The sequence below is a fragment of the Primulina eburnea genome, chromosome 2 (assembly GCF_022965805.1).
Source record: "Primulina eburnea isolate SZY01 chromosome 2, ASM2296580v1, whole genome shotgun sequence".
Classification (NCBI taxonomy): Eukaryota; Viridiplantae; Streptophyta; class Magnoliopsida; order Lamiales; family Gesneriaceae; genus Primulina; species Primulina eburnea.
The window spans coordinates 47,244,704-47,258,074 of NC_133102.1; the positions used below are offsets into that span (position 1 = coordinate 47,244,704).

The 13,371-nt window shown below is 35.6% G+C and overlaps 3 protein-coding genes and 1 pseudogene across 7 annotated transcripts; 2 read left to right on the forward strand and 2 right to left on the reverse strand.

The window, feature by feature from the left end:
- Positions 1-1,685: 1,685 nt before the first annotated feature.
- LOC140823877 (E3 ubiquitin-protein ligase RING1-like) lies at positions 1,686-3,262 on the forward strand. 3 transcript variants are annotated; one of them, XR_012116305.1, is made up of 3 exons: positions 1,686-2,684; positions 2,854-2,950; positions 3,077-3,262. XR_012116305.1 is itself a non-coding variant. In XM_073185444.1 (2 exons), the coding sequence occupies exons 1-2, from the start codon at positions 1,826-1,828 to the stop codon at positions 2,898-2,900; spliced, it is 906 nt and encodes a 301-aa protein (XP_073041545.1). In that variant the 5' UTR covers positions 1,686-1,825; the 3' UTR covers positions 2,901-3,076. The 3 variants fall into 3 exon arrangements, 1 of the variants encoding a protein (XP_073041545.1); XR_012116304.1 differs by having other exon boundaries at positions 1,686-2,950; XM_073185444.1 differs by lacking the exon at positions 3,077-3,262 and having other exon boundaries at positions 2,854-3,076.
- On the reverse strand, positions 2,350-8,163 carry LOC140823876 (uncharacterized). 3 transcript variants are annotated; one of them, XR_012116303.1, is made up of 6 exons: positions 7,754-8,163; positions 6,247-6,356; positions 5,792-6,163; positions 4,694-5,336; positions 3,837-3,970; positions 2,350-2,488 (listed from the first exon to the last, which is right to left on the reverse strand). XR_012116303.1 is itself a non-coding variant. In XM_073185443.1 (5 exons), the coding sequence occupies exons 1-5, from the start codon at positions 8,109-8,111 to the stop codon at positions 3,891-3,893; spliced, it is 1,560 nt and encodes a 519-aa protein (XP_073041544.1). In that variant the 5' UTR covers positions 8,112-8,163; the 3' UTR covers positions 3,323-3,890. The 3 variants fall into 3 exon arrangements, 2 of the variants coding, with proteins under 2 accessions (XP_073041544.1, XP_073041543.1); XM_073185443.1 differs by lacking the exon at positions 2,350-2,488 and having other exon boundaries at positions 3,323-3,967; XM_073185442.1 differs by lacking the exon at positions 2,350-2,488 and having other exon boundaries at positions 3,330-3,970; positions 7,754-8,162.
- Positions 8,164-8,572: 409 nt separating this feature from the next.
- Positions 8,573-8,744, reverse strand: LOC140824940 (U2 spliceosomal RNA; annotated as a pseudogene).
- Positions 8,745-12,792: 4,048 nt separating this feature from the next.
- LOC140824402 (uncharacterized) lies at positions 12,793-13,242 on the forward strand. Its single transcript, XM_073185991.1, has one exon. It carries the CDS (start codon positions 12,793-12,795, stop codon positions 13,240-13,242), a length of 450 nt encoding a protein of 149 aa, XP_073042092.1.
- Positions 13,243-13,371: the final 129 nt, after the last annotated feature.

Consider the following 13,371-nt stretch of genomic DNA (forward strand, 5'->3'; position numbering starts at 1 on the left):
TAAATGAGGCAGAAGATGATTTTTCAGCCTGTCTTCCTACTATGAAGGCACTGCAAATTCAGAGAGTCGATGTATCAGAAGTTTGTCCACTTTGCCAAAATGAGGCAGAAGATGATTTTCTTGCACTGGTGTCTTGCCCTCCTGTAAGAGCTGCACAGTGGAGTAATGGAATAACATAAATGAAGTGGTATGGAATGGCAAATGTAAATCTGCAGCAAGAATATATCAATTAGCTTTGGATCTCTATTCACAAAGGCAAGCAGCACACCACCATCGTTGTCCCAACCAACTCTCAATTCAACAGGAAGTTGAAGGATGCTGGTAAAGAGTAAAGACCTCCAGAAAGTTTCTTGAAGTGCAATGTAGATGCAGCTATTTTCGCAGATCAACCACATATAGGATATGGATGCATAATTCGAGATTCTCACGGCATTGCGACTGCGGTAATCCATGGCAGATTGAATGGAAACCAAAATCCGAAGATAGCCAAAGTCAACAGTTATCCAAGATCATTGTTGAATTTGATGCCTTATTGGTAATCGAAAACTCTTGGTAGAAATGATATTGATCCTGAAAGCTCATGTTTGGGTTTGTCATTGAAGATTATAAAGTCGTCGCTTGTGATATATCATCTTATATTTTTGTTTTTGTTAAAACATCAGCGATTCTCAAATTGTTCATATTTTAATTAGGTGAACTGTTTATAAAAAGTTCGGATTATTCTTTCTCCTCCTATTGTTTCGAATGTACTTATTTCCGATTTGTTATAATAATACTACCTTGTTTATTATTAAAAAAATAGATATTGATAAATGAATATAAAAATCCAAACTGAATTTAATTGAACAAATGTGAAAGTATACAACAAAATTAATGAAAGTGACAAGTTGAGTCGATGTTTTAAATAAATAAAATTTATGTGATTTCTAAGTCTAAGTTAATTAAAATTTTGTTTAAAATGGGGTATACTAGTTTGAGAGAGGAAAAGAATTTTCATAATAAATCAAGAGTCTTACTGTTTAATACATAAGCTAGGGTTGTTTTTAGGGATGAAATCTTTTAATGTATTTGTTGTTTCAAACAGTGATATATTTTACTCAAAGTGGTACCGTTCGCATAAATATTAAAAATTAAAAGCATAAAACACCACACATGAACATAATACAAAGATTTATCTATTTGTTGAAGAAATCGACAATAAATTGTATCTCAGACACGACAAAAAATTAAAACAACGTATAGACGATTTTTAAATTAAAATAAATAAATCAAATTATTTGAATGTGATTTATTCTATTTTTTCATGCACGATGTTTAGTACATTTATTTTTTAATAATTTTTGCAACGTCGTTGTATTTTCCTACCACAATTTCAATTTTAAAAATTAATCACTCTTTTTTAAAAATAACAAAAATTTGTATTCTGTAATTTATCTATGAACGCAAACACAAGTTTTGTGTAGTGTCACGATCCGCGAGAACGCACGAAAATCATTGAATTCAATTCATCGTAGAGTGTTTTAATTTCTTGATTGGGGTATTTCATATTTGATGCACAAATTGCTATTTTAGATGATCAAGTTCCATATATCCTACTTGGTATCATGCTTGATCCTCAATCATCCCTTCCTTTGTTACTGGAAATAGAAAAGACCAGGCAAAGAAAACAAAGCCACGAGCAAGAAACAAACCGTGTCACATAAAGAATCTCCCATTCATTCCCAATAAGCCATCCCTTGTCTCCCTCCCATTCAATATCACGATTATATAAAAACAGTGTCACATAGTTTCGTCCTTGCTCGCAGAAAATTATAATCCAATTCAAATGCCAACGATAAGAGATTATGGTGTTGTTGAAAATGGTGTGCAAAGAGGGAGAACGTACCATTACTACTGGTGTCGACGATGCCAACGCACGGTTCGGACCACTACCACCAACCTAGATGAAATATTGTGCCCGATTTGTCTAGGACAAATCCGGTATGAACTTGAGGTCTCAAATCCTAGACGACTCCAACCATCTCCACGTGCATTAGAGTCATTAGCACAAATCTTGGATTCTTCCATCAACCAGCAGCAACGAGAACAAAACAATGAATCCAATGAAAACCAAGAGCGTGGTTCCCGCCAAGCTTTGATACTACTTCAATTTATAGGCCCCGATAGCCTCCCAAGGCCCGTCTCACCTCCAGAAAACATGTTCATCCAACCAACGAACCGCAGCCAAACCTCAAATTATTTCATCCAAGAACCGGCTCGGGATAACCGGCCAGACCCGCCTCCCACTCCCGGATCAGCAATCGAAGCACTGCCGTTAGTGGTCTTAAGTAATGCACATTTGAAGAATGACTCGAGCTGTCCTGTTTGCAAGGATGAATTCGAGGTCGGGGATCAAGTAAGGGAGCTGCCTTGCAAACATTTCTACCACTCCGATTGTATCGTCCCATGGCTGCATTTACACAACACGTGCCCCGTCTGTCGATATGAGCTACAAGGTTTTCCCAACGTAAGCTTCCAAGATTACTACGACTTCCAAGATTTTCATGAAGACGAAGGGAACATTAGGGGGAATCAAAACTGGGGGTGGATGAACATGTTCTCTTCGAGGCCCTTCAGTATAATTCAAAGTTGGGCTCAACTTTGTCTTGAATTTCTAGACAACAGGTTTGATATTTCTCGTCGAGGTATGATGCATTCTTATTCAACTTTTATCAACTTAAAATCCGTAAATTTCACGTCAAGTCTAAACTTTTTGCCCGGAAGGAGACGGTTTTTTTTTTTTTTTTGGCCAATTTGAATGATTTAAAGCTTCTTGACCAAAATTTCGATATATTGATTAAAGTTTGCTGACAGAGAGCGTGCGGTGGCGATCTTGGCTTAGCTTTGATCCTCTAAATTGAAACATGTTTCTAAGGTAACATAATCTAAAACTAAAGATGGCCAACTGCAGGTAACATAACTCACATTCATTACACTAAAACACACACAAGTATGCGTGCATGCACATATGTTGTTAATGTTAAATTATATACGAGCGATTACTTTTTATTCTTTAATTAATTAACACATGGCAAAGGACAATAAACTTAAACTACATTGAGGAAACAGGGCCGCAGACTTTAAGCAACAACCCAGAGGAAAAGCAATATGCAGCAAGGACAAATGTTCCTCGTAAATATACAAGTATTTTCGAAATATGAACAAGAAATAAACACCAAGGTCCGAGGGCGTGGAAGGATTGGATTATAGAACTTCTTACGATACTGTGAAGGATCGTAAAACGATATTTCTTGTAAATATAGACATTTTAATGAGTACTACTGTTGTATCCAATTTCCCGATAAAACTAAAGAATAGTCTATAATCCGAACACTACATGAATCACCACCAGGGGAAGAGGTATTTTTGTCTTGAGGTATAAGAAGATGATTCATTTCTATACTTCGAATTCATATTTTCCTACAAGTTTACAAAAATCCGACAAGTTTAACACATTCACCTTCTCCTCCATGCAGGTATTCAGAAAGAACCTGTACATTTCACAGTTAGTTCTTTCGGAAAACTGCATGGAAATTATTCAATATTTGGTGTGTGTAATGCGAATACCTTCCCATTGGGAATGAATGACCTAACATTCCATGGCATAAGATGCCATATAGAAGCAAAAAGCGAAGTCTGCCACTAGGCCTCTAAACTCTCTTCACCCCATAAACACGACAAGACTTGCTCAATTTGTAATGATGTCGTGTAGAAGCAAAAAGCGAGGTCTGCCGCCTTTTGGCTTAAACCTCTAATTCTCTTCACTCCATACACACGACAAGACTTGACTTACTAACCTCCCCAGCCAGTATAACCATAAGCAGTGTTTAAACATGTGCGCTTGTGATATCTTAAGATGTCCACAGGGTGAGAACAAGTGTCAAAACTCCAGTTGAGTAGAAGCGGCAAATCCTTCTCCACATTGTACCTGCTGCAAGAACGATACTGTTAGTCTTCTTAAATCAACTGGAACAATATATCATAACTCCATAACCCTAAACACAGGACTGAATCCGATCAAGTTTAAAATAAATGTAAAAATTTAATAACACGAAAAAGTACTGATTGCAAACAGATCTTACGGATCTCATAATATCCAAGAAAACCTCACCTCGTCGAAATGCAACTCTCAACCTAAAAAAAACTCCCTGAAAAAGGGTTAGAGAAAAACCAAGGTACGAGTAAACAATCTGCAGCCAATCATTGCTGTAGAAACCTTTTCACGTTTTCCAGAAGGGTGGTGGTTATGGCTGTAATAATGTCATCAGCACAAACTTTCTATCGTGTCATGAATAGTTGAGCTTCACAAGTATTCGCTATTTTATCATTCCAGAATTTGAGGAGAGTTCATGCACTCATTGTGTGAACCCATGATTCCTATACTTGTGACAGATGGTAGTACAGGATAACTTTCCCATGGAAAAACTTAGTAGTGCAACTAGCAAGTTCATGATATCTATCATCTAAATATATTAAGAAGGTATCGGGCTAATGGTTTCTCAATCCCTGTCCTGATGTCCAAGGTAAATAAAAAATATCAAATAATAGAAAGAGAATTTGCATTACATCAACCATAAGACATCTAAACATTAGGTATTACAAAAATGATCCAGAGAGAGAGAGAGGAGACAGATAATCTGCTGCACTAACTTACATGACATGGAAGATGCAAACGATGATGAAAAATGTGATGAAGACACCAAACTTTCCACACTCCATTTGTCCAAACCTAGCACAGCATAAGAATCAGATGGCAATGGAGAAACACTTGGCGAGAAATAAGATTCAGGAGTTGCTAATGGCGGCTCAGAATAGGCAGGATCTAATGAAGGTGTGGGAGGATTAGGAGTAGACAGAGAAACACAAGGAGCGTTGTTTGAACTGGGGGCGGGAGTCGGGCTTGCATCAGATGGAACAGAGGAACAACAGTTACGACCGGTTGACAAGACAGGAGAGCGAGATGGTGCTAGCGACGGGCTTACGTTATAAATCCTTTCTGTAGGTGGAGCCGGAGAAGGAGAAGGAGAAGGAGAAGGAGAAGGAGAAGGAGAAGGAGTTGGTGTTGGTGCATAAAGTGAATGGTTTAGAAATGAAGGTAAACTAATTTCCTTGACCTCGCCGAAAACTGAATGATCAAGGCCGAGATTTTCTATGGATGGAGATTCAGTTATTCTTTGAGCTAACTGTTTCAATCTCGCTGGCTGTAAAGTTCCTATATCAGATAAAACTGAAGCTTCTATAGTAACTGGTGGATCTTTTGTTGAGCCATGCTTGTTTGTTGCCTGAATACATACCACCTGCGTTAAAGAAGAGAAAAAGGAAAATAATATATATCACACTTGTTGAAATAAAAATCAGTAAATTGGTATGAAATCTAGAAATGATGACAGCTGACGTTCCATTGGATGAAATTGGAAAAAGGGCGTCAAAAGTAACAAATTTCATATAAATAATGACTGGAAATTTCAAATATAGAAATCATGTGACACGCAATACAATAAACATCATTTAAGCTTCACCAAAGCTGTTAGAAGGTGCCAAAGTGCATCCAATTAGGTAAACTTTATGCACTATCATTTCCAATTGGGGAAAATTTAACACGTATTGACTAAAAATGAACGAGTCGTGATACAGTCCTAGTGTAGAGCATGTAAACACATCACAACTATGGTTGAAATATCATCACCTATGCCCAATCTAAAACAAAATTAAAATGAAGTTAAAAAGGAACTCCAACATATATTGAAATTACCTCAGTGGGCACCAACTGCAATCCGATTCTTAGCTGTTCCTTCAATTCCAAAAGATTTTCCCTGATTTCACAAATTGAGCTATTGAGGGTGAAGTTAAAAAGGGCCTGTGGTGTACGCAAAAACATAGCATCTTGCCCCAGCATTATGGAGATCTCGTCAGGAAATTTCAAAATTTCAAATGAAGATATCTCTCCGAAAATTGAGGGGATCAATGTCATATTGTATTTTTGAAGAAACAAATCAACCAAGGATGACTTCAGTAGACTTAACGACACTGGAGATATTGGTTTGTTAGATGCATTAGAACAGAAGCCAAACACCACGTTAGTCCAATTAGATACACCTGCTTGGTGCATTGACAGAACAGCAACCTGAGTTAAATAAATGGATCGTCAAGTCATGTATCTCTATGCGTCAAACAAATAGAAGTACCTTAAACCAATTAGAGTTAGACCTTAAAGAAAGGGACACCTATCTCTTCATTGATATCATATTCTAGTCTTCCTATATAAGGAACGAGCTCAGAAGCTGGTTTCTGAAGGTTGAAGTATGCTTGAACAGTTGCTGAAATAAGAAACAGAGAAGAAATGACTTTTTCAACAATAAATAATAATAATAAGTTTAAGAACATTATAACACGAGAACTTAAAAAATCAAACCACTAACACTTTCTTTTGTCCTGATATCTGTGAAACTACTTATATCCACAATAAAGACATTTTCTCGACTAAACCCATAATATAATCAAGCACAAAAGAAAAATTAATGACTGTTAAAATATATGGGTTTAATAACTTCGACCTTCTCAATTCATGAACTCCAAATGAAGCCAACGGGTATGTTTCATAAAAATGAGAGCTGCAACTAACAAAGGAGATTAACTATTCAAGAAAGATGCATCTACATGCGATGGATGTCAAATCCAGGCAGTAGAACCTCCTTTTCGCACATCTCCAACTTTGTTTGCTAGAAGGATTAGTTGTCTAACTTGTTCTGTTCCTAGTTTTGTAAAACAGAAAAGTACTGCAGCAAAATGTCGCTTCATACACAGAAACAGTGAACTCGTGACAAGCTGTTTCGAAAATTTGACTGCCCATACGAACTAAAATATCCATCACAACTATTTCACTATAGTGGACAACTAATCAGATACCGAAAATAGAGACGTATTTATTCTTTCATCAGTTTTCAAACTTCCGACAGGCAAATCCAAGTTTTCAGGGGAAGTGGAACATGAATTCGACAGATCAGTATATTTGTAAACCAGTACTGACTTCGTGTTCACAAAGTATCTACCAACTAAATATCTTCAAAGAACTGATTACATTTGAACAACAGCATCATATTAACATCTATATGATCTCCCCACAGGCTCTCTCTCCTAGAACTTAAAAAACACTATTTCAAACTGAAATAAAGTAAATCTAACGGCCCAATCGATATTCATGAATTGGTTAATCCTTCAACCGTAGACAAAGATGTTTTCCCATGTATTTGAATAACTGAGAAACAAATAACTCAAGTAATAAAGAACAAGCCCACACGGCGGGCTATAGCAGTCAAGATATTTGAAGTATGACAGATTTCAGATGGGCATGAGGTCGCTAAGCTAGAAATTCTCCTCCAAAACCGACTTACATCTTTGCCCTTTAGGCTTCAAAAATAAGCTTGACTTTTCAACTTCGCCGATGAGAAAGCCAAAGATAATAACTAGAGACCTGACCTGAAAATGGCGGTAACTCGTGCTCAAAAATGCTCCCAAATTGCAGACAACTCGTGAAAATTTCAAAGTCAATACAAATCAAAATGGTTTGTAATAACTGACAATAAATTTTTATTTTTTTTAAAGTTCACATGCAAAAGCCTAATCCAAAGCAAACCCACGACACTATCCCTCTTCCCAAGCCCACTTAAATAGTAATAACGGAATAAATTATTCATAACTCGAGCATCACTTATACCCGAAAGCTTGATCGACTCGTCGGCGTCAAACCCAGATTCCCCACAGCGATTAGGCAAGACCCAGAAAATGGCAGAAAGAAAAGCCGCTACACTGAGCACCAAGACAACGACGCAGTTAAAATCGTATATGTTTATCAAACATCTCCAGCAGATGGATGTTGGAGAAGCACTGCCGTGAGTGTGTTGCTGCACCGCTGGCAATCGTTCGTTGTCGGATTTCCCCATGCCCAACACAGCATCCGTGCAGACAAAAAAATTATCTCTCACTCTCCAGAAAACGTACGTGTCTGTGCAGGTGTGCGCATTGAAAGTTTGAATCTTTGCAGAGTTTTCTCTCTCTAAAGGGTGCGCAGCCATGTGTTACTGGCAGAATATTTGCTCCATCCGTGCACAAGACATGCCCTCGACTATAGGGGTTTTTTTATTCCCAAAAACAATTGCAAATAGAGCAATGTTATTTGTACCGTCAAATTTATATAAAAATTCTTACAACACAACAAATTAAATATAAAAATTTCATTTATCAACATCTTATCTTAAATTCAATGTAAAATCGTATTAAATATAAAAATTTCATTTATCAACATCTTATCTTAAATTCAATGTAAAATCTCACGATTTAATTGTTATAAGATATTTGATTATACCTTTAACATTACTCTTTCAAATATTAATTACATAGATCTAGTAATCTAACAAATTATTTCTACTTTCCTATAAATTATTTCAGTCTTACATTTATTTTCATAATTTTTTTTAAAAAATTACATCAAAAATATTACCCAACAAATTTAGAAACAGTATTTGGTGGGTGGATGGGCCAGGCCTCTGTAGTGAAACGCAAAAGGCAAGCCAGCAAGTTAACTTGATAGAGCTTCTCCTAAAAAATTAAATTTAATATCTTGTGGGTCATCGGCCCAGGAATCATCAAAATTTAAACTGATGAACAAGTACTACACTTGACCTTAGCCAGAAGAACCAGAAAACTGGTTGCTAGGTTGAACCTTTTGTACTATCATGTACATTATAATTTAACCTCAGCTAGCGATATGGGACGAGAGTAGGTTCTGAAGCATGCCTTCCTCGATGAATATGATATTAATTCGCACTCCGATAAAATTTAAGGTAGTATATCATATTGTATCGTACCGAAAATCTTATATGATATCGAAAATTATGGTATAAGAAAATTCATATCGATATTTTTCGGCATATCGAAAATTTCGGTACATATTACTAGCATACCGATTATACTGAAATTGTACGGTACACCAAAGTTTCAGTACGGTATCGATATATACTCTTTCATACCGAAAAAAAACTTTACATTTTAAATTTTTTATACATTTATTGTTTTAAAATATTATATATTTTAAATTTTGTATATTTTTTTGGTACTCCGGTATATACCAAAATTTTCAAATTACATATTGTTATCATACCGAAAAATTTATTATTATTACCGTACCATACCGAAATATTCGGTATATCGAAAATTCGCTAAATTCAGCATTTTTCGGTATGGTAATTTCGGTATATCGAAAATTCGCTTTTTTTTCCACCCTAGATAGGATATCTAAAAGGTTTTTGGCAAACTTTAAATCTCAACCATTACAAACGCTTACACTACTTCAATTCAATTAAAGAAAAATCCCCAACCATATAAACTAAAAATTTCCATGGATCAATAGTTGATATATGGACAAACTTTATTATAAGCTTCTTAAAGTCATTTATTTTTTTAATTTATTTAAATTTTTCTCGATGGTTATTTTAATTAATTTAAATAAGGGAGAGATTTTTTTATAATTAAAATATAGGAGAGATGTTAGTATCAATGTGCGGTGGGTTCTCTGCATCCTCGTTTTCTCTAGTTGAGGTAGTTGTCAGTTGTCTCTGTCACATATTAATACTATTATTATTATTATTATTTAATTTTGTATATGATAAGAAAAATATATACCAAATATATTAAATATAAGATCGATAATTAAAAAAATCCACATAAAAATAGTAGATAGAGATTTTGTAAATCAGATGTATGTGTTATGTGTAGCCTTAACACAACATATAGTGAAATATTATTTTTTTATCATATCATTAAAATTTGATTAATAAAATAAGACAAAATTAAACATGCACAAATGTTCACTGTCTCATGACAAAAAAATCACTATAAAAATTTGTCAATTTACAAAAACAATAGCAGTTATCAAAAAAAATAAAATCTAACTCTCTTAATAAAGTGAGGGACCAAAGTGCGTCCAAAACACTTATCTAATTACCAAATAAGCAAATTTATGGATGCAACTTTTGAGATGTCGAAATTTTGTTTGATAAACAATACTCTAATCAACACTATGATTGAGTATTGTGTTTGTTATCTTCAACACCTCACGTTAACACAACAATACTTTATAGTTTGAACACTTATCTTTTCGAAGTAATCACCAACTCTCGTGATTGTTCTACTGCAGCGTCAATATTCATTAACCGATCACATAATCTATATTTGACTATTTATAAGCTTCATTTGTCATAAAATTTATTATTTTAATAGAATCCTACAATATCTGGAAATAATAATTTATTAAAAAATAAACTTTTAAAATAAATCTATTATATTTAAATTTATAAAAAAATATGAAAAGATTAAATTTTGTAATTTAATATGCATAATATTATTAAAAAATAAATTATATTCCTTATAATAATAATAAATCATTTTCTCAATTCAGGTAGGCCTTGCAGTTTAATAATGGACGATATGACATCATACGTTACAGTGCCGCTTTTGCTTTAAAGTGTCCAATGAAAATTTCGAGAACATAAAGTTATATAGGCCTTTCTTTCAGCTTCAACAGTCGCGAACATTTATTCAAAGCCGGCGTATTAACTATGAGTTGGCAGCAATTTAATGTTTTTTATTATTATTATTTTATACTTATTATTTTAATTAGATTTTTGCCAGTAAATTTTAAACAAAAACATATTACTTTTCTCTTTGTTACCCCCGGATTGAGGATGGGCTCGGCCCGCTCTCGGTAGCCCATCTAATTGAGAACTCGGCATTCAAGGAAGCGCGGGAGGTCATCTGGGAGGTCATTCCAGCCGACCTCCCATAAAAGCAGTTCCGTCGATCGGGGAGGTCAGCCGACCTCCCACGCCGAGCTCCCATGCCGACCTCCCAAGGTCATCCCAGCCGACCTCCCATAACAGCAGTTCCGTCGATCGGGGAGGTCAGCCGACCTCCCACGCCGAGCTCCCTGGCCGACCTCCCAAGCCGAGCCGACCTCCAAGAAGGTAATATCGGGACGATTGGAGATCCTCTGCCGAGCTCCCATAAGGTCCTGGCTTCAGGCGGGCTCATACCTACGAGAGCTCTTACTCAGATATTAAGCGCGTAGCCCACAGAGATCAAAGCCCAGAAAGGTAAAGCCCATTAAAGATCTAATTAAATCTGGCACGATATCTAAATCAAATCTGGGCAAGATCTAATCAAATCTTCCGAAGATTTTGAAGATCCTAATCTGCGAAACTAGGACTCTATTGTTCTCCTATAAATACCAGGTTCCGTTCATTGTTTTATTCAATTCATATATTCACATTCTCTCTACACACATTTCTCTCTCAGTTTTTTGTTCTCTGACTTGAGCGTCGGAGGGGCTACGCCGGAACAACCTTTCGGCCCCCTTCTAACACTCTTGTTTGTGTTTCTTGATTTCGAGGTGTTTGATCCGAGCTCCCAAGGTGAAGATCCGACCTCCCAACCACCCTTCGAAGGTTTGAACCGAGCTCCACCAGTGAAATCCGACCTCCCAATGAGCATCACCGATTTCAGCAACATCACTCTTATTAACTTTTAAACGCGACTTTTTTTCTTCGAAATGTTTCGTGATGAGATGCATGATTGCGTTTATTAAAATTAAGGTGACCAAACTTTTTTTTTAATCAATTCATTCATTTTGTTTTATTATTTTGAGATGAGAAATCACGAAAGATGATGATATAAGTGATCGAATTAAATAAATGTATCTCACTCTAAGAAGTTCCAAGAAGCTACTAAACACGAAAATAATTGATCAATAAAAGTAGCCAATGTGGTTGACAAAAGGGACCGCTAGCTTTACTTGTTCCACTCAGCCACTAGTCTAGATTCCCTACAACGATGGAGATAAGCCTGTTTATCTCTAATTCACTCTCATATGCTATTTTATTAAGTTTGTGATATTTAAAGTAACTAATTTTAGTGACATGATCTGTTTTAATAAATATATATTAATAAAATGTTAAAATTTTAATGTAAGTTATATGTACTAAAATGGATAGAGTCTTTGGTTTTTATGATTTAGGTTATTTGTCAAATTCTATCGAGGTCATTTGTTTATTTTTTAATTTTTTCAATTTATTTTTTAATTTATATATCAAAATTACAGTGTAGTTCTTCGTTATTTCTTATAATTATATTTTGATTTTCATTTAAATATAAATCAAATAAATTATAAAAAAATATTATACAAGCACGCAACGCGTGTATCGGTCCACTAGTTGTCTATTAATAATCCAATAAGTTTTGATTCATATTGTCTTTTTTCTCACGGTATATATATATATATTTTTTTTGGAATCAATCACCTTTATATCACTGAAACTCGGTATAATATTGATGGTAAAAAGTTATAGTTTATTAAAAATAAATGGTAAAACAAATTTTTATTTTCAAACTTAACCTTCAAAATGTTTGACGAAGTCACCAATCGGCCTACTTGCCTTGTTGAAAGTTAACAATTTATTTGTCATACTTTATTATCGAATAGTTAAACTTTGATCCCTTTTTACCTTTTTATTATGAAAATTAATATACAAAAATTATTACACATAAAATAATATAAGAATAGTAAAATGAAAGGGACATCTACGTACACGCTACATATATTGCTAATAAAATTTAGGTGTAACGTCTCTTCTTACGATTGATTCTTCTGCTGCAACCAAATCTACTCTAGTCTAAGTGTCTAACCAAGGAAATAGCAAAGAAATGGAAGCCCTCTTCTCCGAATTCGCTTTTCTCTCCGGTCAAGCCCTCCAAGACAAGAACTTCGACCCCTCCACCATCGAAGATCTGATGAAACTCTTCGAGCTCGAGGCCTACAAAGCCTGGGCCAGCCAAGAACTCGACCATGGGAACGAGCTAGCGCGGTCCGAATCATACATCAAGGAATCCGAGGAGTACCTGGAGGAGGCCATGGAGGAGGCCATGGCCGAATTCGAGCGGTTCGAGGAGGAGATGGACACCCTATGCAAATCAGAGTACAGCAGCTTGATCAACGTGGCCGATAGTGCGAGAAAATTGGGGAAGAATCTGGAGAAGGCTGCGGATTTCGCTGCAACCAAGTATATCGAAGCTGCGGTTGGTTCCGCTACTGCTTCGATGAAGTCTGCGGCGAAGACGGTCTCGAATAACTCTAACAAGATTCATCCTGCATAGAATATATATAGCTCGATCGCGTGGGGTTTGTTACTGTTTAATTATCGGTGTACTATAATTTTCTTGATGGATGATGGATCATTCTTGTTGGGGTTTGCAATTTACGTACATGAATTTATTTTCTACATT